This window comes from Ovis canadensis, chromosome 15, assembly GCF_042477335.2.
Source record: "Ovis canadensis isolate MfBH-ARS-UI-01 breed Bighorn chromosome 15, ARS-UI_OviCan_v2, whole genome shotgun sequence".
Lineage (NCBI taxonomy): Eukaryota > Metazoa > Chordata > Mammalia > Artiodactyla > Bovidae > Ovis > Ovis canadensis.
In genome coordinates this window covers 57,315,298-57,340,288 of record NC_091259.1, presented here as the reverse complement: position 1 = coordinate 57,340,288, position 24,991 = coordinate 57,315,298, and the positions used below count along the sequence as shown (strand labels likewise).

At 40.6% G+C, this 24,991-nt stretch overlaps 2 protein-coding genes across 2 annotated transcripts; one reads left to right on the top strand and one right to left on the bottom strand.

Moving 5' to 3' along the window:
* The first annotated feature begins 7,543 nt into the window (after positions 1–7,543).
* Positions 7,544–8,500, top strand: LOC138421054 (olfactory receptor 51H1-like). The gene has a single exon (XM_069554757.1). It carries the CDS (start codon positions 7,544–7,546, stop codon positions 8,498–8,500), a length of 957 nt encoding a protein of 318 aa, XP_069410858.1.
* A 7,781-nt stretch (positions 8,501–16,281) lies between these two features.
* LOC138420602 (olfactory receptor 51H1-like) lies at positions 16,282–17,232 on the bottom strand. Its single transcript, XM_069553912.1, has one exon. It carries the CDS (start codon positions 17,230–17,232, stop codon positions 16,282–16,284), a length of 951 nt encoding a protein of 316 aa, XP_069410013.1.
* Between the last annotated feature and the right edge of the window lie 7,759 nt (positions 17,233–24,991).

The window sequence follows — 24,991 nt, the reverse complement described above, 5'->3', positions numbered from 1 at the left end:
GTGCAGGCACAGGAGGGCCTAGAGGAGCTATCCCAAGTTGAAGGTCAGGAACAGCGGTAAGGAGATACCCCTTGTCCAAGGTAAGGAGCAGCGGCTGTGCTTTGCTGGAGCAGCCGTGAAGAGATACCCAACGCCCAAGGTAAGAGAAATCCAAGTAAGATGGTAGGTGTTGCAAGAGGGCATCAGAGGGCAGACACTCTGAAACCATACTAACAGAAAACTAGTCAATCTAATCACACTAGGACCACAGCCTTGTCTAACTCAATGAAACCAAGCCATGCCTGTGGGGCAACTCAAGACGGGCGGGTCATGGCTGAGAGGTCTGACAGAATGTGGTCCACTGGAGAAGGGAATGGCAAGCCATTTCAGTATTCTTGCCTTGAGAACCCCATGAGTAGTATGAAAGGGCAAAATGATAGGATACCAAAAGAGGAAATCCCCAGGTCATTAGGTGCCCAATATGCTAATGGAGATCAGTGGAGACATAACTCCAGAAAGAATGAAGGGATGGAGCCAAAGCAAAACAATACCCAGCTGTGGATGTGACAGGTGATAGAAGTAAGATCCAATGCTGTAAAGAGCAATATTGCATAGGAACCTGGAATGTCAGGTCCATGAATCAAGGCAAATTGGAAGTGGTCAAACAGGAGATGACAAGGATGAACGTCGACATTCTAGGAATCAGCGAACTAAAATGGACTGGGATGGGTGAATTTAACTCAGATGACCATTATATCTACTACTGCGGGCAGGAATCCCTCAGAAGAAATGGAGTTGCCATCATGGTCAACAAAAGAGTCTGAAATGCAGTACTTGGATGCAATCTCAAAAACGACAGAATGATTTTTGTTCTTCTCCAAGGCAAACCATTCAGTATCACAGTTATCCAAGTCTATGCCCCAACCAGTAATGATGAAGAAACTAAAGTTGAATGGTTTTATGAAGATCTACAAGACCTTTTAGAACTAACACCAAAAAAAAAAAAAAAAGATATCCTTTTCATTATAGGGGACTGGACTGTAAAAGTAGGAAGTCAAGAAACACCTGGAGTAACAGGCAAATTTGGCCTTGGAATGCGGAATGAAGCAGGGCAAAGACTAATAAAGTTTTGCCAAGAAAATGCACTGGTCATAGCAAACAACCTCTTCCAACAACGCAAGAGAAGACTCTACACATAGACATCACCAGATGGTCAACACCGAAATCACATTGATTACATTCTTTTTGCAGCCGAAGATGGAGAAACTCTATACAGTCAGCAAAAACAAGACCAGGAGCTGACTGTGGCTCAGATCATGAACTACTTGCCAAATTCAGACTTAAATTTAGAAAGTAGGGAAAGCAGCTAGACCATTCAAGTATGACCTAAATCAAATCCTTTATGATTATACAGTGGAAGTGAGAAATAGATTTAAGGGCCTAGATCTGATAGATAGAATGCCTGATGAACTATGGAATGAGGTTCGTGACATTGTACAGGAGACAGGGATCAAGATCATCCCCATGGAAAAGATGCAAAAAAGCAAAATGGCTGTCTGGGGAGGCCTTACAAATAGCTGTGTAAAGAAGAGAAGCCAAAAGCAAAGGAGAAAAGGAAAGATATAAGCATTTGAATGTAGAGTTCCAAAGAATAGCAAGAAGAGATAAGAAAGCCTTCTTCAGCAATCAATGCAAAGAAATAGAGGAAAAGAACAGAATGGGAAAGACTAGAGATCTCGTCAAGAAAATTAGAGATACCAAGGGAACATTTCATGCAAAGATGGGCTTGATAAAGGACAGAAATTGTATGGACCTAACAGAAGCTGAAGATATTAAGAAGAGGTGGCAAGAATACACGGAAGAACTGTACAAAAAAGAGCTTCTTGACCTGGACAAACTTGATGGTGTGATCACTCATCTAGAGCCAGACATTCTGGAATGTAAAGTCAAGTGGGCCTTAGAAAGCATCACTATGAATAAAGCTAGTGGAGGTGATGGCATTCCAGTTGAGCTATTTCAAATCCTGAAAGATGATGCTGTGAAAGTGCTGCACTCAATATGCCAGCAAATGTGGAAAACTCATCAGTGGCCACGGGACTGGAAAAGGTCAGTTTTCATTCCAATTCCAAAGAAAGGCAATGCCAGAGAATGCTCAAACTACAGCACAATTGTACTCATCTCACATGCTAGTAAAGTAATGCTCAAAATTCTCCAAGCCAGGCTTCAGCAATACATGAGCCGTGAACTCCCTGATGTTCAAGCTGGTTTTAGGAAAGGCAGAGGAACCAGAGATCAAATTGCCAACATCCTCTGGATCATGGAAAAAGCAAGAGAGTTCCATAAAAACACCTATTTCTGCCTTATTGACTATGCCAAAGCCTTTGACTGTGGATCACAATAAACTGTGGAAAATTCTGAAAGAGATGGGAATACCAGACCACCTGACCTGCCTCTTGAGCCCCCAAAAATAAAGTCTGACACTGTTTCCACTGTTTCCCCATCTATTTCCCATGAAGTGATGGGACCAGATGCCATGATTTTCGTTTTCTGAATGTTGAGCTTTAAGCCAACTTTTTCACTCTCCTCTTTCACTTTCATCAAGAGGCTTTTGAGTTCCTCTTCACTTTCTGCCATAAGAGTGGTGTCATCTGCATATCTGAGGTGATTGATATTTCTCCCAGCAATCTTGATTCCAGCTTGTGTTTCTTCCAGTCCAGCGTTTCTCATGATGTACTCTGCATAAAAGTTAAATAAGCAGGGTGACAATATACAGCCTTGACATACTCCTTTTCCTATTTGGAACCAGTCTGTTGTTCCATGCCCAGTTCTAACTGTTGCTTCCTGACCTGCATACAGATTTCTCAAGAGGCAGGTCAGGTGGTCTGGTATTCCCATCTCTTTCAGAATTTTCCACGGTTTATTGTGATCCACACAGTCAAAGTCTTTGGCATAGTCAATAAAGTGGAAATGAATGTTTTTTCTGGAACTCTCTTGCTTTTTCCATGATCCAGTGGATGTTGGCAATTTGATCTCTGGTTCCTCTGCCTTTTCTAAAACCAGCTTGAACATCAGGGAGTTCACGGCTCATGTATTGCTGAAGCCTGGCTTGGAGAATTTTGAACATTACTTTACTAGTGGGTGAGAGGAGTGCAACTGTGCAGTAGTTTGAACATTCTTTGCCATTGCTTTTTTGGGATTGGAATGAAAACTGACTTTTTCCCGTCCTGTGGCCACTGATGAGTTTTCCACATTTGCTGGCATATTGAGTGCAGCACTTTCACAGCATCATCTTTCAGGATTTGAAATAGCTCAACTGGAATGCCATCACCTCCACTAGCTTTATTCATAGTGATGCTTTCTAAGGCCCACTTGACTTTACACTCCAGGTTCTGGCTCTAGATGAGTGATCACACCCTCGTGATTATCCGTGTCATGAAGCTCTTTTTTGTACAGTTCTTCCGTGTATTCTTGCCACCTCTTCTTAATATCTTCAGCTTCTGTTAGGTCCATACCATTTCTGTCCTTTATCAAGCCCATCTTTGCATGAAATGTTCTCTTGATATCTCTAATTTTCTTGACGAGATCTCTAGTCTTTCCCATTCTGTTCTTTTCCTCTATTTCTTTGCATTGATTGCTGAAGAAGGCTTTCTTATCTCTTCTTGCTATTCTTTGGAACTCTACATTCAAATGCTTATATCTTTCTGTTTCTCCTTTGCTTTTGGCTTCTCTTCTTTACACAGCTATTTGTAAGGCCTCCCCAGGCAGCCTTTTGCTTTTTTGCATTTCTTTTTCATGGGGATGATCTTGATCCCTGTCTCCTGTACAATGTCACGAACCTCATTCCATAGTTCATCAGGCACTCTATCTATCAGATCTAGGCCCTTAAATCTATTTCTCACTTCTGCTGTATAATCATAAGGGATTTGATTTAGGTCATACCTGAATGGTGTAGTGGTTTTCCCTACTTTCTAAATTTAAGTCTGAATTTGGCAAGAAGGAGTTCATGATCTGAGCCACAGTCAGCTCCTGGTCTTGTTTTTGCTGACTGTATAGAGTTTCTCCATCTTTGGCTGCAAAGAGGCATGGAAGAGTGAGGTGCCCAAGATGGCTCTAAGAGAATGTGATTGAATACTGACCAGCCTGTGAATTTCCACCCAAACACACACACACACACACACACACACACACACACACATGCACTTTTTGCTAATATCCTCCTCAATACTGTCTCATTTTTTCAGACATGAGACTCTAGGGCTTGATTTTGCAATTCCGGAGAGACTGCCTCAATCTTGGGAGCCCCAGGGAATAACCCTGTTTACCAATCTGTGAAATTCTCCATGGTCTGGTATGGGGAGGAGTTTGGGAGCAGCTCAGGAAATAAAAGTCTTCATGTGAGTAGAAATGGTTTTGCCAAGTGAGCCTCAGGCAGCTGGTGAATCCTCTTCCAGCTAGGGGTACCCTAAGCAACAAGGTAAGTTTTAGAGAAAAATGAGAGGCTAAAGTTGTGCTATCAACAGAATATCTTAAGACAATATTACTAAAGTTCCCAATTGTCCCTCAACCACTTTCTAGTACTTAGTGAAATGGAAGTGTTTTTGTTTTTCTGCTATAACTCAGACAATAGAGAAAATTTGCAATTTTATTGTCCACTAGTCAATCAAAGATCTCTAATGAGGTCATCGGAGAAGGCAATGGCACCCCACTCCAGTACTTTTGCCTGGAAAATCCCATGGATGGAGGAGCCTGGTGGGCTGCAGTCCATGGGGTCGCTGAGGGTTGGACACGACTGAGCGACTTGACTTTCACTTTTCACTTTCATGCATTGGAAAGAAAATGGCAACCTACTCCGTGGCAGCCTATGGGGCAGATATAAAACACTTACACAACCTTTTTCCATAAATGAGGCAGCTCATGGTCAGTTGAGGGTCAGGTTAGGTGAAACTTTCAGAAGAACTTGGCATCTAAGAAACTGATCTTCACCTGTTTAGTATATCCTGGGCAATATAATTATGGACAAAATCAAGGATGCATTTTAAGGAATAAGCAACGTAGCCAAGAGATGCCTTTTTAAAAACTTTGTCTTTGCTAGCTGTCTTTGCTTAGCTAGCTTGCTACTCAAGCTTCTAGTATATTTAGTTGTAACTTTCTTTCCCTCCTTTTTTCATCTGTTTTTCTTTTTTTTCCCCACTGACTATGTATTCGACTCAGAGCAAGTTATTTTCCTTATTTATGCTTCAATTTCTTTAATAATAAAATATGAAGTAGTTCGACATTTACTTCTGCTTTTCTTTGTGTGTGTAAATCACCTCAGTCGTGTCCAAATCTGTGCGGCCCTATGGACTGAGGCCCACCAGTGGAGTGGGTTGCCATACTCTCCTCCAGGTGATCTTCTCAACCCAGGGATCAAACCCACATCTCTTATGTCTCCTGCTTTGGCAGGTGGGCTCTCTGCCACTAGCACCACCTGGGAAGCACCTGCTGTTCTTTGGATTTATGCTTTTCTTTTTTCATTCCTTTTCTCTCTTTCTTTCTCTCACCTCCTATTCTATTCCTCTCATTTGTTTACCTCTTAAAAATTCCTTTAATTTCCATTCTATTACAATTATTTGAAAAGCTTAATAAATATTTTCTTTCTCAAAAGTCCGAAAACAAACAAAAAACCAAAATAAGTTTGTTGAAAGAGTAGAAAATATATGTTATCTAAAAAGCCAGTCTTTTGAACAAAAGGCTAGCTGTCTTTCATAGGAGCAGTGGAAAGACATGAATATTTTACAGAAACAGAGGATATACCCTAAATAAGGCTGGGGGAATCTGTGTCAGAAATCTCTCAAAGAAGATCTTTGAGGAGAGAGATTTCAAAACTCTGCAGTATGTTTTTGATTCATCAGGAGTATGCATCAGTCAGAGATGTATACATAGCCTGGAGTTCAGACACATGTTTGCAGAGTTAGAGGGTAAATTATTCAAAGATTACAAGAGATGCAAAATTAAATGTAATCCTTTGCTGATAGAAGAGCATCTATCAATTTCACTTCAATCAGCTGCAAAGATCTCTGGCTGAAAAATCCAAATCAGAGAGATAAAACAAAAAACGCAGGATGCAGCATGCTTGGGGCTGGTGCATGGGGATGACCCAGAAAGATGTTATGGGGAGGGAGGTGGGAGGGGGGTTCATGTTTGGGAATGCATGTAAGAATTAAAGATTTTAAAATGTAAAAAATAAAAAACTAAAAAAAAAAAAAAAGAAATTTAAAAAAAGAACACTCAATATCAACACTGATATTGAGAACATGTGAAGAGAAGAACTTTTTTGTTCCAAGGTCTCATAATTAAAAGCACATATTTTGCTTTTTTTTTAACCAATGGAAAGATCTTTTGTAACCCTGACACTGCCCCTTAGCATAGGCATTATTGTCCGTGTGCTACGTATATGAGGCCATATATGAGGAGCAAGGGAAACCAGAATCTGATTAGAAGATGTGTGGATCTGGAGTTTACATTGCCTTGCCTTTTGTCACCTTGGTTCTCTTCAATTGATGAAGGCATCTGATGTGTGTCTTACGGTTGAGAGAGCTTCTCAAAGAGAGTATGCAGTACCTCTAACTGGCATTCATGTCTAAAGTTGAATGACCCCATCAGGAGGCATTTTGGAAAAAAACATAGTTACTGATTCTGGAAATATCAGCATGTTTCTTCTAGATCTCTACTAGGACCTCTATACTGGCCCTCTGAAAGTATAAATGGCATTATGTGAATGATCATTGTGCCTTTAGTAATACAATTTCCAGATGATCCTGATTCTAAAAAAGGCTTCAGAGGAGCCTCACTTCCTTTTGGACAAAATGAGTTAGTCTGAAAAGAGAATTGCTGCTGTTGCTTTCCTAAATATAACTTACTCCCCTTTCTAGATTTATTAGATTAGAGATGACAAATACATTTCATTTTCTATGATCAGAAGTTGCTGTCTGAGGCTGCTGGGTTGAAAATGATGGAGTCCACATCCAGGCTCAGGGGAAATGAAGGTGGTCATGCTCAGATGCAAGCACAGGCATGTGCCCTGGGCATGTCCATCCCTGCCTCACACACAAGACTCATTGCCTTCATGAGAGTTCCATTACTGGGCATAAGGAGAGTGATGGGTGGAAATGACATCCTTTGTGAGCAGTCAACTAATTCTTGTTTTATACTGATTCTGTCTTAGTTATTGTGTCCTCAGCCTCTGACTCAACAGCTTGTAAGATATGGCTGAGAAAGAGGGAGAAATGGACTGCAGAAAGCAAAATATTTCCTCTAATGCAGTGTGTTTTAAACTGAATGTGACTTATTTGACTTGGTGAAGCTTTTTCATTGGGACAGTAGAAGTTTCCTCCACAGGATATATCTTGGAAGAGTAATTTCAGGGACTCAGCCCTCCCTTAAACTCTCTCTCACCCATGTAAAAATAAAATGGTTCTGCTCTGAGGAAGATCAGATTCTAATAAATTGTTAATACTTGTCACTGTATTCTTAGGAAGACACACATCAGGATCTCAAAATTTCCCTTCTGTGTTACATTGACTTCATGGCAGATAATAACCACTCTCGCTTCCAACACCTCTACTTTGTCTTAACTGGAATTCCAGGGCTTGAACTAAAGTATTACTGGATGGCATTCCCACTGGGTGCTATATATGCCATTGCCCTCTTTGGCAATGGTGTCATCATCTCTACCATCAAGTCCGAACCGTCCCTGCACATCCCCATGTATTACTTTCTGTGTATGCTGGCACTGGCAGACACGGGACTTGCCCTTTGTACTATGCCCTCCATGCTAGGCATATTTTGGTTTAACTGCAAGTCCATCGCCTTTGATGCCTGCCTTGTTCAGATGTACTTCATCCATACCTTCTCAGCCATTGAGTCTGGCGTGCTGGTGGCCATGGCCTTTGATCGGGTTGTGGCAATCTGGAAACCCCTCAGGTACGGCACCATCCTCACCAATGGCGTGGTCTGCAGAACAGGGGCAGTCATCTTGACAAGAGCCATCTGTGTGGTCTTCCCGGTGCCTTTCCTCATCAAGCGGCTCCCCTTCTACCGCTCCAATATCCTCTCCCACTCCTTCTGCCTCCACCAGGATGTGATGAGCCTTGCCTGTGCCAGCATCCGGGTCAACAGTCTCTACGGCCTCATTGCGGTTATCTTTACCAAGGGCTCTGACTCCCTCTCCATCCTCCTCTCCTATGCATTCATATTTCGAACAGTGATGGCCATTGCCTCAGGGGAGGGCCGGCTGAAGGCACTCAACACCTGTGTTTCCCACGTCTGTGCTGTTCTCATCTTCTACGTGCCGCTCATTGGGGTGTCTGTCATTCATCGTTTTGGAAAGCACCTTTCCCCACTGACCCATGCCCTCATGGCTGATGCCTATCTTCTTATTCCCCCTGTGCTAAACCCCATCGTCTATACTATGAAGACCAAAGAGATACGGAGGAAGCTCATCCAGATATTTGTTCCAGCCAAGGTCACTGCAGAGGGTTAGGGTCTGCCAGTTTAAGAGAGGAAAAATCTCTTCTGTAAAGGCTCAGTTATGACTATGAAAAAATAGTTGTTATTTTTTCACATTTTTGGTGTGATTTGAGTTGGGCAGAGATATTTCCCTGCTCTCAGAACATACTTTCCTCTTCCTGTACCAAATCGTCCTTTGTGCAGTATATAAAGAGTGGCATTTATAAGAACTGTTCCATGTACTTTCCTGTGGCCTTGCATTAGAGTTGGCCCATAAAAAATGAAAGGGGAATATTGCTAATTCCATTCTGTAATAACTCTTTTGAGCAGAAATAAGCCACAAGCCTAATGTCTTTTAAATTAAAGATCATTGAGTTGATTTAACATTCTAGCTCAAGAGTTAGGAATGGCCTCTATTAGCTTAATAGGGGAGAAATGAACTATACCCATTAAATAATAAGACAACACCTGGGGATAATACATTGCTAAATAAAACATGGATTAGAAAGATGGTTAAATTTTAGGATTAAGAATATAAATGTGTATAATTGAGCAGGGGCCAACCACATTGTATAACTTGAGATCAACAGATGAAGGGTGAGTTTTAACTCTTCCGTGTGTGACATTGGATGTTCCCTTCCCTACCTCTAATGGCAATTTCTTCATTTTGAAGCTGGAAATATTATCACTTAACAAGCAGTGTGGCTATGAAATTAAATTTAATCATATAAGGACAAGTATTTGTAAACTATGAAGGGTTGTGCAATTATAGGAAGTGTTCAAGAATATTGAATGTAAGAAAATAAAAGTACTTACAGACTGTCCACTAAGCAAAAGACAGTACCAGAGCCTTTTACATGCTGTCATATTGGATAACTACAGCATCCCTATGGGGGACAGTGTTGTACGCTGTTTCCAAAGCAGTTCATGTGTTGGCCAAGGCTCAGTCAGGCAGATTTTCTGGGGAATGTTGAGCTATCTATATTGTGGGAGACAGATAAAATGGGTTGGGCAGGGTGGGGATGACACTCAGGGTAGAAGGTTAAAGAATTACTACAGATTTAATTTGAAGACAAAGTATCAGATTGGTCAAAACATTAATTTGGATTTATCCCTAAGATGTTATGGAAAAACCCAAATAAACCTTTTGGCCAACTCAATATATGAAGAAGAAGAGCAAAAGCAAGCATATACAATGTATACTAATGAGCGACTTACATTCTTTGACATGATCCACATGACTTTTGCGCAAGTTTTTATTTGACTTTTAAAAATAACCCAGAGGGATGGTGTGGGGAGGGAGGTGGGAGGGGGGTTCAAGAGTGGGAACTTATGTACACCCATGGTAGATTCATGTTGATGTATGGCAAAACCAATACAGTAATGTAAAGTAAAAAAAAAAAAAAAAAAAAAAGGAAAAATAAAGAAAAAGAAAAAAAATCTAACACAAAAGATTCTTTGGGTCTTTCATGGTATGTAGTTACCTATTACTCAAATCAGTAGCTGCTTTATAAGTCTGTCAGAACAGACACCAGCCTAGCTAAGACAAATTTAATAATACTGTGTACAAGAAAGCTAATTCCCATTTTAATACTGCTTTCAGGTTCACCAGTCTTTCTGAATTAATTCTAGATAGGTTCACAACAAAAATGTTTCTTAACTCTATAAAAAACAAAGGCACATTGCTGACATTTAATAAAATGAGTATGAAATATCACTTAAACCTTCTGGGATTTGTGGGGAGACTTGAGTCCTATCCCCTCTGGAAGGGCTTGCTAAGAGTTCGCCAATACTATCACAGTCCTGAGCTTGGAACAGGAATTGCTAGGGGTTATTGTTAAGAAGGGATTTCCCTGGTGACTTGGTTAAGAATCTCCGTGCAGTGCAGGAAATCTGGGTTCAATCCCTGGGTTGGGAAGAGCCCCTGGAAAAGGGAATGGCAACCCACTCCAATATTCTTGCCTGGGAAATCCCACAGACAGTGGAGCCTGGAGGGCTACAGTCCATGGGGTTGCAAGTCAGATGACTTAGTAACTAAACCACCACCAATACCATTGTTAAAAAGATAGGTCTCTATTTGCTTGTTCCAATATGAGAGCAAAGTGACCAATATCCTTGAGATGAGCAAATCTCTTTGAAGACCTTCAGCTCTTGGTTGTTTTCACTCAATGCAGCGCTTGACATTTAATTGATGCACCAAATTTCTAAATCACACTCTACATTTCAGAGACAGGTGGAAATGCTCTCCATAACTGTCGTCTTTGGTGCTGTAAATACTTAAAAGCCGACCCCAGAAACAAGTGTATCGGTGAAGGAGTTTTTGAGTTTCACTCTATGTAGTTTGTGTCTCCTTCACATTTCTCCTTTAAAGATGAAGATGATGATTGCCACAGCAACTGCAGCATCAGCAGTAATAGTAATACGTGCAATACCATCTACTAAATAAGAACCATAATAACAGGTATTTTAGGTGTGGTCTCACTACTCCCAGATCAACTCTACAAGTGAATATATTGAGAGGGAGGGCTTGGGTTTAAATCCTGACTGTGCCACTTGCCATCTGTGTAATACGGATAAGATACCTAGTTTATTCAATGCTAATTGTTCTAGTCCACAAAATCAGGACAAGACTAGTGCTTATTTTATAGAGTTATAAAGATTAAAGGAGTTAATGGATGTAAATTCCCAGGGCCTAGAAATAATGAGCATTCAATAAATGCCAGTTGGTATTATTCTTTTTAATTAAAATGAAATATACTAAAGTGTAGAGGGTTTGTATAGCTTGATCAAGTTCACACAGCAATAAAATAGAAGAGCTACAATTTGAAACCACATCTAGCTCTCAAATCCATGCTGATTCCTACTGGGTCTCATTTGTACCCTCTCCCTCACATTCTTAATGTCCTCTCCCTGGTGTCATGAGGAAAGAACTGTGTAATCTCCACACAAAAGAGGAAGTATAATCTGGTCTCTCACAATAATTAGATTTTCATTCCAAAAGATAGATCAAGGAGAAAAACTGAATAAGGGGGTGATCTACTACAACACTATTGAAATAAACACTATTGAAATAAACACTATCGAAATCAACACTATCGTTGACCTACTACAACACCAGTACACCAGAAGCATGTACTGGTGCTTGTCTGGGAACGGTCTAGTATGTATCTGTGTGATGAGGCAAGTACAGAGACGGAGAGCATTTGAAAATCAGCATAACAGTTTGACTTTGCAGTGACACTGAAACACACAGTTTTGTGTACAAACTCAGAACAATAACGTTGTATTTGTTCCAGATAAACTGGAGAAATAAACAAAACTCAAAGTGAATTTACCACATACAGGCTTGAGAAACACAGATTTATTTAAAAAGAAGGGAGGATCTTTGCAATGTTGGAAAACAGCACAGAGTAGCTCCAATTTTATCTGAAGACTTTCATACTGGCTTCTATCTCAGCTCTCGTTTCTCAAGGTCTCAGGGTCAGCTTTTCTTAAGACTGAAAAAAGGTTTCATGCAGTAATAGCATGGCCCAAGTCCCCTGGCTAAGAAGCGTATCTAAAACAGGCACAGGTAATAAACTTGGTCGTATACTCAAGATATGTTTTTCTAAGATATCTTCTTTTAAGATGTGAAGTGAAGTGAAGTTGCTCAGTCATGTCCGCCTCCCCATGGACTATAGCCTACCAGCATCCTCCCATGGGATTTTCCAGGCAAGAGTACTGGAGTGGGTTGCCATTTCCTTCTCCAGAGGATCTTCCCCACCCAGGGATCAAACTCAGGTCTCCCACATTGTAGGCAGACGCTTTACCATCTGAGCCACATATTGTCTCCTGTGCTGGTTGTTTTCTTCCCCCTGAGAAAAGTTCCCCCTCATTCCATATCACCTCCAAATTCTGAGGTGATTCACATTTTCCATTTAGATAGCATCTGTCTATATGGAGGCCTTGGGTGATTGCATTCTGCACAAACTAACAATTCTCAATTAATTTTGTAACATTGAAAATGTAAACTCCAAGTCAAACTTGAAAATTTATTCTGACTCTGTCTCTATTTCTGGTTTCATCTTGGCAAGATACAAATATGTATCTTACATTTGTGAGAGCACTAAACTAGAGTGATTACCATGGACATGGACAATCCCTCCATCATGTCTGACTCTGCAACCCCATGGACTGTAGCCCACAAGGCTCCTCTGTCCATGGATTTTTCTAGGCAAGAGTGTTAGAGTGGGTTGGCATTTCCTCCTCCAGGGAATCTTCTTGACCCAGAGATTGGACCCACATTCTTGTGTCTCCTGCATTGACAGGTGGATTCTTCACCACTATGCCACCTGGCAAGCTAACATAGATGACAGAGGCAAATAAATCAAAGACAGAAGGACAGTTCCCAGATATGTGCCTGTATGTTTTTGAATGTTACATGAATGGAGAATTTATACCTTCAAAGAAATGGAAGGTGTATTGTGGGGAAAAGCAAGAGTTAAATATGGCTTGTGTGAGACGGAGGTATACAGAAAACTCCATGTAGAGATTGTGCAAAGGTAGTTAAATATTATGAGTTTGATCTTATGAGAAGGGGAGGAGAAGGAGAGGGAAAGAAAGATGCACGCAGGCTCTATTTTAAAGCTGTTAGCATGACTGGTATCATGAAGAAAGAAATGTACCGAGGTTACTGAATGGCAAGGGGAGAACTTGGAGAAATACTCACATCATGTGTGAGAGGAAGACGTGAAGGGGGGTAGGCTAGGAAACAAAGAAGGCAGAAGTAGAAGATGCAATAGAATGCCATGAAACCAGAAAGAAGACTAAAAGGGAGGGGACTGTAAATATTTATAATCTACGCAAATACATCAAGTGAAGGAGGATTGAGGGGAAACATTTGACTTGCTGTTTCAGAATAAATCTGAGTCATGGGAACAGCTTTCATCTAGCAATGGAAACCAAGTTAGACTGCAGGAGTTAGAAAGAGAGTGTACAGTGAGGATGTGGAGTTTGTGTGTGTATTGCCAGTAACAAAAATTAGACTTTTGATCTTGCCACTACATGGCTCCATCAGAGAATCAAAGATAAATGGGCACTTTCTCCTAATTGCCTCTGTTATTACAGTATTTGAACACTGTAAACATAATCCATGGTGGTTGGCTTTTATCTCTAATTTAAGGATTTCAAATTTTGGTTATGTAATTGTTTAAGAAAAAAAGAGACACTTCTTAATATGTTTTTTAATGAGTTAATTTATTTTAATTGAGGCTAATTACATTACAATATTGTAGTGGTTTTTGCTGTACATTGATAGGTTTATATTTTATGTTTATTCAGTCAAATATTATATATAAGCACACTTTACTAACTTGTATATGACAACACATTAAGAAAAATAAACATTTTTTAAAGATGAGATAAATTTAACTGAAAATAAAAGATCTACTATTTTCTCCTTATAGGCCAATTGACTATAATGTGCTTTGTTTGGGATTCATGTTTTGCATTAAGATAGCATCTGTCTATAGTGAGGCCTTGGGTGATGTTTGCATTCTGCACAAACTAACAAATCTCAAGCAATTTTGTAACATTGAAAATGTAAACTCCAAATCAGTCTTGCAAATTTAGTCTGACTCAGCCTCTCTTTATTTTCTTGGGCTCCAAAATCACTGCAGATGGTGACTGCAGCCATGAATTTAAAAGACACTTACTCCTTTGAAGAAAAAGCTCTGACCAACCTAGACAGTGTATTTAAAAAGCAGAGACATTACTTTGTCAACAAAGGTCCATCTAGTCAAGTCTATGGTTTTTCCAGTAGTCATATGGATGTGAGAGTTGGACTATAGAGAAAGCTGAGTGCCAAAGAATTGATGCTTTTGAACTGAGATGTTGGAGAAGACTCTTGAGAGTCCCTTGGACTGCCAGGAGATCAAATCAGTCATTCCTAAAGGGAATCAGTCATTCATTGGTAGAACTGATGCTGAAGCTGAAGCTCACAATACTTTGGTCACCTGATGAGAAGAACTGACTCATTGGAAAAGACCATGATGCTGGGAAAGATTGAAGGCAGGAGCAGAAGGGGACGAGAGAGGATGAGATGGCTGGATGGCATCACTGACTCGATGGACATGAGTTTGAGTAAACTCTGGGAGTTGGTGATGGACAGGGGGGCCTGGTGTGCCACAGTCTATGGGGTCACAAAGAGTCAGACACAAATGAGCCACTGAACTGAACTGACCTGAAATAACGTTTCTATAATATTGATTACTAACATCTCTCACACATCACATCTTAGCATCACTGGTTCTTTCCCTCTCCCTCAAGTTTTCTTGTAAGTCTAGAAAACCCTGAGACATGTGTCAAGTCTCAATTTACAGGTTTTAGAATCAACAGATCTAAACTTGAATCGAGTTCTTCCACTTAGAAGCTGTATGATTTTGAGTAAGTTACTTAACTTCTCATTGATGAATGAATTTAAAACCTCATTTCCTCATGTATAAAAGGTGATAACATTATTCTCAAAGATTGTTGGGAGAATTCACTGAGAGAATATATAAAGGCAACTAAAACTACTGGTATAGCAAATTAAATGTGATGTTGTAATGTAATACCTGCTTGACTTGTATACATATTTCCTTGCAGAGAAATATGCCAGAAACTGTGCAGAAAGTTGGTGCATTTTTCTCTGTGTCTTCAGGGGCCAGAAGGCTTCCCAGGTGGAACAGTGGTAAAGAATCTGCCTGCCAATGCAGGAGATTCAGGAGACTTGAGTTTGATCCCTGGATTAGGAAGATTCCCCTGGAGCAGGGAATGGCAATCCACTCCAGTATTCTTGCCTGGAAAATTCCATGGACCGAGGAGCCTAGTGGGCTACAGTTCATGGGGTCACAAAGAGTTGGATACAACTGAGTGATTGAACCCACATGCAGGGTCCAGTATCATGACTGGCATTTCATTAGTGTTAAATGTACATCTGTTTAAGAAGTCATCCCTCTAGCAACTTGACTGTGTAATGATTAGCAAAATACATACAGCAGGTATGAGCTTCAGCACAAAGACACATTGCCTTTGACATACTCATCCCCACACATGGCTACTCTGCTTTCTTAAACTTCCCAGTGCTGCAAGTGTTCACTTGCCCTTATACAAAGCACGGCAGTACTTTTACTTGATAAAGTTTCGCTGGGTCCTTTGTACACAGCAAAACAGAGTTCACTCCTGCTGGGTTTAAAGGGTAAAGGCAGAGCACCTGTTATTCTACTAAATATGTGACTGAAAACTAGAACTGTAAGGAAGTAATAACCCTTAAATGAAAAGGCACATATTGAGTAACTACACATGTGTTTGTTTTAATTTTAACATAGGCACTCTTTACCCAATAAACATTGAAACAACAAAATAAACGCTGTTTGATTATGGAACAATTTTCTTTCCCCATATTAAGAAAAGATATCTCAGACCTTTCAGCAGTGCTATATAGCATTTTGAATCTTTACTTATCTAATTACTTAATTAGTAACTATAGAGCAATATTACTTAACATTATATGAATAAACACCCAAAAGTGTTACCTGGATAAACAGGGATGATTTATGTCTTCACTGATGCTCATCTCCAGTTTTAGAGAAGAATAATTATATTAATTACATTAGATTTTTCAAGTAACACCAGATATCAAAAAATATGTATTCCAAAATGGAGCTTGTACAGAACAAGAAAGATCTCACCTACAAGCCTTGCCCACTTTTGATTTTCCCAGATGTGCATAATTTGATTGCATTATAGTTGCTCAAAATGCTACTTATTCTCCATATTACATTTGATTCCACTACCCTAGACCCTGTTCTTTCGCCTCTGGAACACATGGATGATCCTCCTCCGTATCTGCTTGGTTTTCACACTATAGACAACAGGGTTTAGTAAAGGAGGCAGTAACAGATAGGTATTGGCCATGAATGTGTGTACTACTGGTGACAGATGTTTCCCAAACCTGTGGATTATGGTGACACCAATGAGAGGAACATAAAAGAGGAGCACAGCGCAGATGTGGGAGAGGCAGGTGTTGAGCGCTTTGAGCCTTTCAGTTCTGGAAGCAATACCCAGTACTGTCTTCAGGATGAGCACATAAGAAAAGAGAATGATGAGGGCATCAAACCCCAAAGTGAAGATGACCACTATGAGGCCATAGAGGCTGTTGACACGAGTGCTGGCACAGGCTAACCGCATTGCATCTTGGTGGAGACAGTACGAATGAGACAAGACATTGGAATGGCAGAAGGGTAGCCGCTTTATAAGAAAGGGCACAGGGAAGACCACGCAGACTGCCCGGATGATGACAGCTATTCCAATCTTGCCAATGATGCCATGGGAGAGGATGGAAGCATAGTGCAGCGGGTGTCGGATGGCCACAAATCTGTCGAAGGCCATAGACACTAATACTCCTGATTCTACCTCTCCAAAACTGTGGATGAAGAACATCTGTGTGATGCATGCATCAAAGGCAACCTCAGGGGCATTAAACCAGAAGACGCTGAGCATGGAGGGCAGGGTGGACATGGAGAGACCAACATCAGTCAGAGCCAAAATAGAGAGGAAGCAGTACATAGGCTCATGGAGACTCTGATCTACCTTGATGGTGGCTAGGACGGCACCATTTCCCAGGAGAGTCATGGTGTAGAGAAATCCCAGGGGAAAAGCCATCCATGGGTTTTTATCTAGCATTCCTGGGATACCTGTCAAAATGAAGCTATGGTGGTTGACATGTGATGAGCTACTGTTCATCATGATGTTCTTACCACTGATTGAGGCTGGACTCTCCCACCTGGCTTCCAGCTCCTAAACTGAAAAAAGGTTTTTTAGATAGGTAAATGGCTTTATGGATGTAGAAGTGAAACAACAGAGGGGAAAACTATGTTTAAATCAGTGTCTGAGAGGTTTTTGCATCTTTTTACTTCTTCAGTTCAGTTCACTTCAATCGCTCAGTCGTGTCCGACTCTGCGACCCCATGAATCGCAGCACGCCAGGCCTCCCTGTCCATCACCAACTCCCAGAGTTCACTCAGACACATGTCCATTGAGTCCGTGATGCCATCCAGCCATCTCATTCTCTGTCGTCCCCTTCTCCTCCCGCCTCCAATCCCTCCCAGCATCAGAGTCTTTTCCAGTGAGTCAACTCTTCACATGAGGTGGCCAAAGTACTGGAGTTTCAGCTTTAGCATCATTCCTTCCAAAGAAATCCCAGGGCTGATCTCCTTCAGAATGGACTGGTTGGATCTCCTTGCAGTCCAAGGGACTCTCAAGAGTCTTCTCCAACACCACATTTCAAAAGCATCAATTCTTTGGCTCTCAGCCTTCTTCACAGTCCAACTCTCACATCCATACATGACCACAGGAAAAACCATAGCCTTCACTAGACGGACCTTAGTCGGCAAAGTAATGTCTCTGCTTTTGAATATGCCATCTAGGTTGGTCATAACTTTTCTTCCAAGGAGTAAGCATCTTTTAATTTCATGGTGGCAGTCACCATTTGCAGTGATTTTGGAGCCCCCCAAAAATAAAGTCTGACACTGGTTCTACAGTTACCCCATCTATTTGCCATGAAGTGATGGGACTGGATGCCATGATCTTCGTTTTCTGAATGTTGAGTTTGAAGCCAACTTTTTCACTCTCCTCTTTCACTTTTATCAAGAGGCTTTTGAGTTCCTCTTCACTTTCTGCCATAAGAGTGGTGTCATCTGCATATCTGAGGTTATTGATATTTCTCCCAGCAATCTTGATTCCAGCTTGTGTTTCTTCCAGTCCAGTGTTTCTCATGATGTATTCTGCATATAAGTTACATAAGCAGGGTGACAATATACAGCCTTGACATACTCCTTTTCCTATTTGGAACCAGTCTGTTGTTCCATGTCCAGTTCTAACTGTTGCTTCCTGACCTGCATACAGATTTCTCAAGAGGCAGGTCAGGTGGTCTGGTACTCCCATCTCTTTCAGAATTTTCCACAGTTTATTGTGATCCACATAGTCAAAGGCTTTGGCATAGCCAATAAAGCAGAAATGGATGCTTTTCTGGAACTCTCTTGCTTTTTCAATGATCCAGTGGATGTTGGCAATTTGATCTCTGGTTCCTCTGCCTTTTCTAAAACCAGCTTGAACATCAGGGAGTTCATGGTTCACATATTGCTGAAGTCTGGCTTGGAGAATTTGAGTATTACTTTACAAGCATGCGAAATGAGTGCAATTGTGCTGTAGCTTGAGAATTCTTTGGCATTACCTTTCTTTGGGATTGGAATGAAAACTGACCTTTTCCAGTCCTGTGGCCACTGCTGAGTTTTCCAAACTTGCTGGCATATTGAGTGCAACACTTTCATAGCATCATCTTTCAGGATTTGAAATAGCTCAAGTGGAATTCCATCACCTCCGCTAGCTTTGTTCGTAGTGATGCTTTCTAAGGCCCACTTGACTTCATTTTCCAAGATGTCTGGCTCTAGATGAGTGATCACATCATCATGATTTATCTGGGTCGTGAAGCTCTTTTTTGTACAGTTCTTCTGTGTATTCTTGCCACCTCTTCTTAATATCTTCTGCTTCTGTTAGGTCCATACTATTTCTGTCCTTTATCAAGCCCATCTTTGCATGAAATGTTCCCTTGGTATCTCTAGTTTTCTTGAAGAGATCTCTTGTCTTTCCCATTCTGTTCTTTTCCTCTATTTCTTTGCATTGATCGCTGAAGAAGGCTTTCTTATCTCTTCTTGCTATTCTTTGGAACTCGGCATTCAGATGCTTATATCTTCCCTTTTCTCCTTTTCTTTTCACTTCTCTTCTTTTCACAGCTATTTGTAAGGCCTCCCCAGACAGACATTTTGCTTTTTTTGCATTTCTCTCCCATGGGGATGATCTTGATCCCTGTCTCCTGTACAATGTCACTAACCTCATTCCATAGTTCATCAGGCACTCTATCTATCAGATCTAGGCCCTTAAATCTATTTCTCACTTCTACTGTATAATCATAAGGGATTTGATTTAGGTCACACCTGAGTGGTCTAGCAGTTTTCCCTGCTTTCTTCAGTTTGAGTCTGAATTTGGCAAGAAGGAGTTCATGATCTGAGCCACAGTCAGCTCCTGGTCTTGTTTTTTGCTGACTGTATAGAGTTTCTCCATCTTTGGCTACAAAGAATATAATCAATTTGATTTTGCTGTTGACCATCTGGTGATGTGCATGTGTAGAGTCTTCTCTTGTGTTGCTATGACCAGTGCATTTTCTTGGCAAAACTCTACTAGTCTTTGCCCTGCTTCATTCCGCATTCCAAGGCCAAATTTGCCTGTTACTCCAGGTGTTTCTTGACTTCCTACTTTTGCATTCCAGTCCCCTATAATGAAAAGGACATCTTTGTTTTGGGGTGTTAGTTCTAAAAGGTCTTGTAGGTCTTCGTAAAACCATCAACTTCAGTTTCTTCAGCATTACTGGTTGGGGCATAGACTTGGATAACTGTGATACTGAATGGTTTGCCTTGGAGACGAACAGAGATCATTCTGTCATTTTTGAGACTGCATCCAAGTACTGCATTTTGGACTCTTTTGTTGACCATGATGGCTACTCCATTTCTTCTGAGGGATTCCTGCCCGCAGCAGTAGATATAATGGTTATCTGAGTTAAATTCACCCATTCCAGTCCATTTTAGTTCGCTGATTCCTAGAATGTCAACGTTCACTCTTGCCATCTTTTGTTTGACCACTTCCAATTTGCCTTGATTCATGGACCTGACATTCCAGGTTCCTATGCAATATTGCTCTTACAGCATGGGATCTTGCTGCTATCACCAGTCACATCCACAACTGTGTATTGTTTTTGCTCTGGCTCCATCCCTTCATTCTTTCTGGAGTTATTTCTCCACTGATTTCCAGTACCATATTGGGCACCTAATGACCTGGGGAGTTCCTCTGTTGGTATCCTATCATTTTGCCTTTTCATACTGTTCATGGAGTTCTCAAGGCAAGAATACTGAAGTGGCTTGCCATTCCCTTCTCCAGTGGACCATTCTGTCAGACCTCTCCACCATGACCCGCCCGTCTTGGGTTGCCCCGCAGGCATGGCTTGGTTTCATTGAGTTAGACAAGGCTGTGGTCCTAGTGTGATTAGATTGACTAGTTTTCTGTGAGTATGGTTTCAGTGTGTCTGCCCCCTGATGCCCTCTTGCAACATCTATCTTACTTGGATTTCTCTTACCTTGGGCGTGGGATATCTCTTCACGGCTTCTCCAGCAAAGCACAGCTGCTGCTCCTTATCTTGGACGAGGGGTATCTCCTTACTGCCGCCGTTCCTGACCTTCAACGTGGGATCACATGCGATGACCTGCACTCACTTTAATTTAGTTTGCTTATCTTTAAAAGGGAGGTAAGATGAAACAACTAGTGTTTAGACAGAAGAAAATTTTGATATCTTCCTTTAACAGCACTGAATATTTGGCAGAAAAGAAGCAGCAACGTCCAAGGACCTAATAACATTGAGAATTTTGCTAAATAATCAAAGAACAGAACTCACAGTATCATCACCACAAAACACCTACACAAAATTTCATCACCATCCAAACCTACATCCTCCATCTATATAAATCCATGTGTATGCATGTATATATGTATACATATGCATATATTCTTTTACACACACATATATATGTGTGTATATATTCTTGCACATGCCTAAACATCTATTTCACTGTTTTTATAATGGTGGCTAAGCGGTAAAGAATCTTCCTGCCAATTCGGGTTCAATCTCTTGGGCAGGAAGATGCCCCAGAGTAGGAAATGGCAAACCACTCCAATATTCTTGTCTGAAAAATTCTATGGACAGAGGAGCCTGGTGGAGTTCATTCCTGGGGTCACAAAGAGTCAGACAGGACTGAACCACTGAGCACATACATATATTTGTAAATAGACACATTAGTGGACATAACTGTTCAAATCAATCTTCACAAGTTTTAACTTTTAAGTTTCCATAACCTCATTTTAAAATATGAAGGGATAAAGAATAGGGGCTATTGACCCAGAAGCAACCACATATATGATATGAGAGTAGCCATTCACAAAATCTTTATCTCAAGGGTCTTCTAACACTCCAAAAACCTGAGGCCATTCTTGAAACCTCTCCTTTCATTAAACCAAACTTAATGAATTTCAAATTTGTCTCCAAAACATACAAAATCATTATTTCCTTTCTTCCTTTTGTGTAGTCAAAAATAGCATAGTTCATTCCTTGCAGGCACCCTAACTTATCATCCTCCACCCATGAGTGCCCCCTTTCAAAAATTCCTTTCTGCAGTCAGAATGCACTTGGAATATTTAGAAAATTATTTATTCACCCAAAGCAAAAGGTATCTCAAGATCTTCTATTGTACTTAGAACAGAGTCCTAAATCTTTATCATTTCCTTCAGCCACAGTACAATTCAGCCCATGTCTACCTCTCTAGTGCCAATTCGCACCATTCCCCACCCCTCCCCCCACTTTGGTCTCTTCAGTCCAGCCAAATTTGCAGTCTTTAAGTCCCTGGATCTCACTAAGAAACTTTCGGATATGGGATTTCACGTGTCCCTTCCTGTTTCTTGTGCCTTTCTCCACCTTCTATAAAGTTCCTCTTTGCCTAATCAAAGCCTATCTATCCTCAAATAGAAAGAAAAAGTGAAAGAAAGTAAAGTCGCCCAGTCGTGTCCTAATCTTTGCAACCCGGTGGACTTTAATCTACCTGGCTCCTCCATCCATGGCATTCTCCAGGCAAGAATACTGGACTGGGTTGCTATTTCCTTCTCCAGGGGATCTTCTCAACTTAGGGATCCAACCCGGGTCTCCCGTATTGCAAGGAGACACTTTACCCTCTGAGCCACCAGGGAGGCCCAAATAATAATCCTCAAATAAGCCTTTTCCAATTCTCATAAGAGTTTAAGACCCCTCAGTACATAGTTTTCATATTCTTCTTATAAGTAGGTACAGTTAATTAAACATCACATAGATATTTGTTTAGTGTCTATCTCTCCTACTAGAATTAAACTTCCTGAAGGAAAAGACTCTGTTTATCACCTAAAAGATCATATACTGGGCTTCCCTGGTGGCTCAGTGATAAAGATTCCACCTGCCACTGCAGGAGAAATGGGTTTGATCCTTGATCCCAAAAGATCCCACATGCCATAGAGCAACTACGCCTGTGAACCACATCTATTGAGCCTGTGCTGTATACAGTCCACAGGGTTGCATAAAGTAGGACCCATGTGCCTAGAGCCAGTGATCCACAGTAAGAGAAGCCTAGATACCATAACTAGAGAGTAGCCTCTGCTCACTGCAACTACAGAAAGCCTGCAAGCAGCAACGAAGACCCAGTGCAAGCAAAAATAAATAAATGAATAAATCTTTAAAAGAACATATGCCGAGCATATGTTAGCTTTCTGTAGGTGTTGAATGAAGGAATGAAATCAAGAATAAATGAATATGGATGATGAAATATCATTCTTTGCAGATATTTTACAAACTGTCAAACTCTTTCTGCATGTGGGTTGAAAATCATTGATCTAGAGAAAAATCTCTTTTTCTAACAGGGCACAAAAGCTTAAATGAAAGGTCTTTGGGAGGAATTAAATTTTGTTGTTGTTGTTATCATCCAAGTACTGATTGTGAGAAAGGAGAAAGAAAAAATCAATGAGTGTTTCTGGGAGAGTTGGGGATGGGAGGTGGTGGTGTTGACAGGTACACAAGACCAGGTGGGCTTCCAGGCTCATTCTTCCATCTGTTTCCCTGCTGTGAGAGGAGAGTTTGTGGTTGGGGGACAATACTACAGAGAAGTTATTTTGCAGATTATGATCTGACACAGGAGGTCTTTGAAAGAATCTGTAGTCTTTTTACAAAGGTTGTGCTGTGTGTTGAAAACAGAATCCAGATGTCTCTCCAAATAAATCACAATGCTCAGATCTAAACAAAGCACTCTGTGCTGCCCAGCTAACCCTCTGGAGCACTTTGAGGAAGCAACATTTTTATACTTTATAGGTTAAGTGAGAGCCCTTCAGTTGACTGGTCCATTTTCCCAAGAAATTAATGACAGCTTTCACTTGAGAGGAATTAGTTGGCTCATCTCTATTAGATATTTTTCTTGGAAAAACTTGTACAATATTTGACAGTCTCTGATCAAGTCCCCAGGGCCTGCTAAAGCACTGCTGTTCTATGGAAATTGATTATTTTCTTTTAATTTTTATTTTTACTTTATTTTACTTTACAATACTGTATTGGTTTTGCCATACATTGCTTATTTTATTTTCCCCCTTTCTTTTATGTGCCTTTGACTCTGTTTTTCTTTACCTGAATATGTTTTACCCCATCTTCTCCTTTTTAAACAATATCATTTCTATCCCTAGTCTTCACATCTTTTCCATTCTCCCTGATTTTTCAGACCCTTATTTTCCCTAGCTTGCAGTTCACTTCTCATTTACTCTTCCATCCACTTTTTGTTTCATTTTTTTTCTATATGATAGACCCTCCCTCACAGTGTATCTCTTACTTTACTCCTAATAACATTACCTACATTTTACTTTTTTTCTCATCTTTTCTTTGTCTTCCAGCAACCCCATGACACTGGACACTCTCTAGGTGCTTCTCATCTGCCTTTGTCATTTTCCTCACCAGAATTTTTATGAAGATTTGATGAAATAATGTGCATAAATAATCCCACACAGAGCTTGGTATATAGAAGTCATGCCAAAAGATTTTAAGATAAATTTATTACCTGTATCAACCTCTGTGCTCTTGTTCAGAATTAATTTGGCTTCTTTCCTTCCCTGAGACTAGTAAATAGAGCACCTATGAAGTCTCCTCAAACTTCTGGTGGTGTCTCAGCCATCACGGTTCTGTATGCTCCTTAATTCCTCTGGAGAAATCCTTTGAGGCCTGTTATGTAGTGCTGCCTGACCTATTCCATCGTGAATTCCCAAAGAACTCTAAGCTGCTCCTTCATCTGTAAAACTGCCCTTTCTTCTACCAACACCTGTTTCAAAATTTCCTTCATTTTGATTTTATTTGTGTCCTCTCAGCCAAGACTGAGGAAGGAATAAGGATCTACTTCTCCCAAACACACACACGCATACTTTATACATATATGTGTGTATGGCTGTGTGTATGTATATATATATAATATTACTAAAGAAGTCCTAGAATTCCATCCTAATTTTTCCCTAGAGCTTCTGATTCCAAAGCCAGTTTCAGTCTCATTGCTAATATAGTGCTGAGATTTACCTTGAAATAGCACTGAAGTCTATTGCTGTTTTGGATAGAGAGAAGAATTGCTTAGAATTTCCATTAGGAACAAAGAAGACAGAGTTCTTTAAATTTGTTGGACTTTGGTTTTCTGCACTGTTATTCCAGTATCATAAATATAATTTCTTTCAATTGTTTTTATGCATTTTTTCTATAATCATATTTTTTTCATCAATGAGGTAAGTCTTAGGATTGTGGAAACAGCTCATTATTCCATCAGTGTGTGCCTTTGTGTGGTCAGTCATTAAAATGTCCACAA

Bases quoted from the DNA above. Each gene is read 5' to 3' on its own strand.
- LOC138420602 (XM_069553912.1), bottom strand. From the start codon at position 17,232: ATGATGAACAGTAGCTCATCACATGTCAACCACCATAGCTTCATTTTG.
- LOC138421054 (XM_069554757.1), top strand. From the start codon at position 7,544: ATGGCAGATAATAACCACTCTCGCTTCCAACACCTCTACTTTGTCTTA.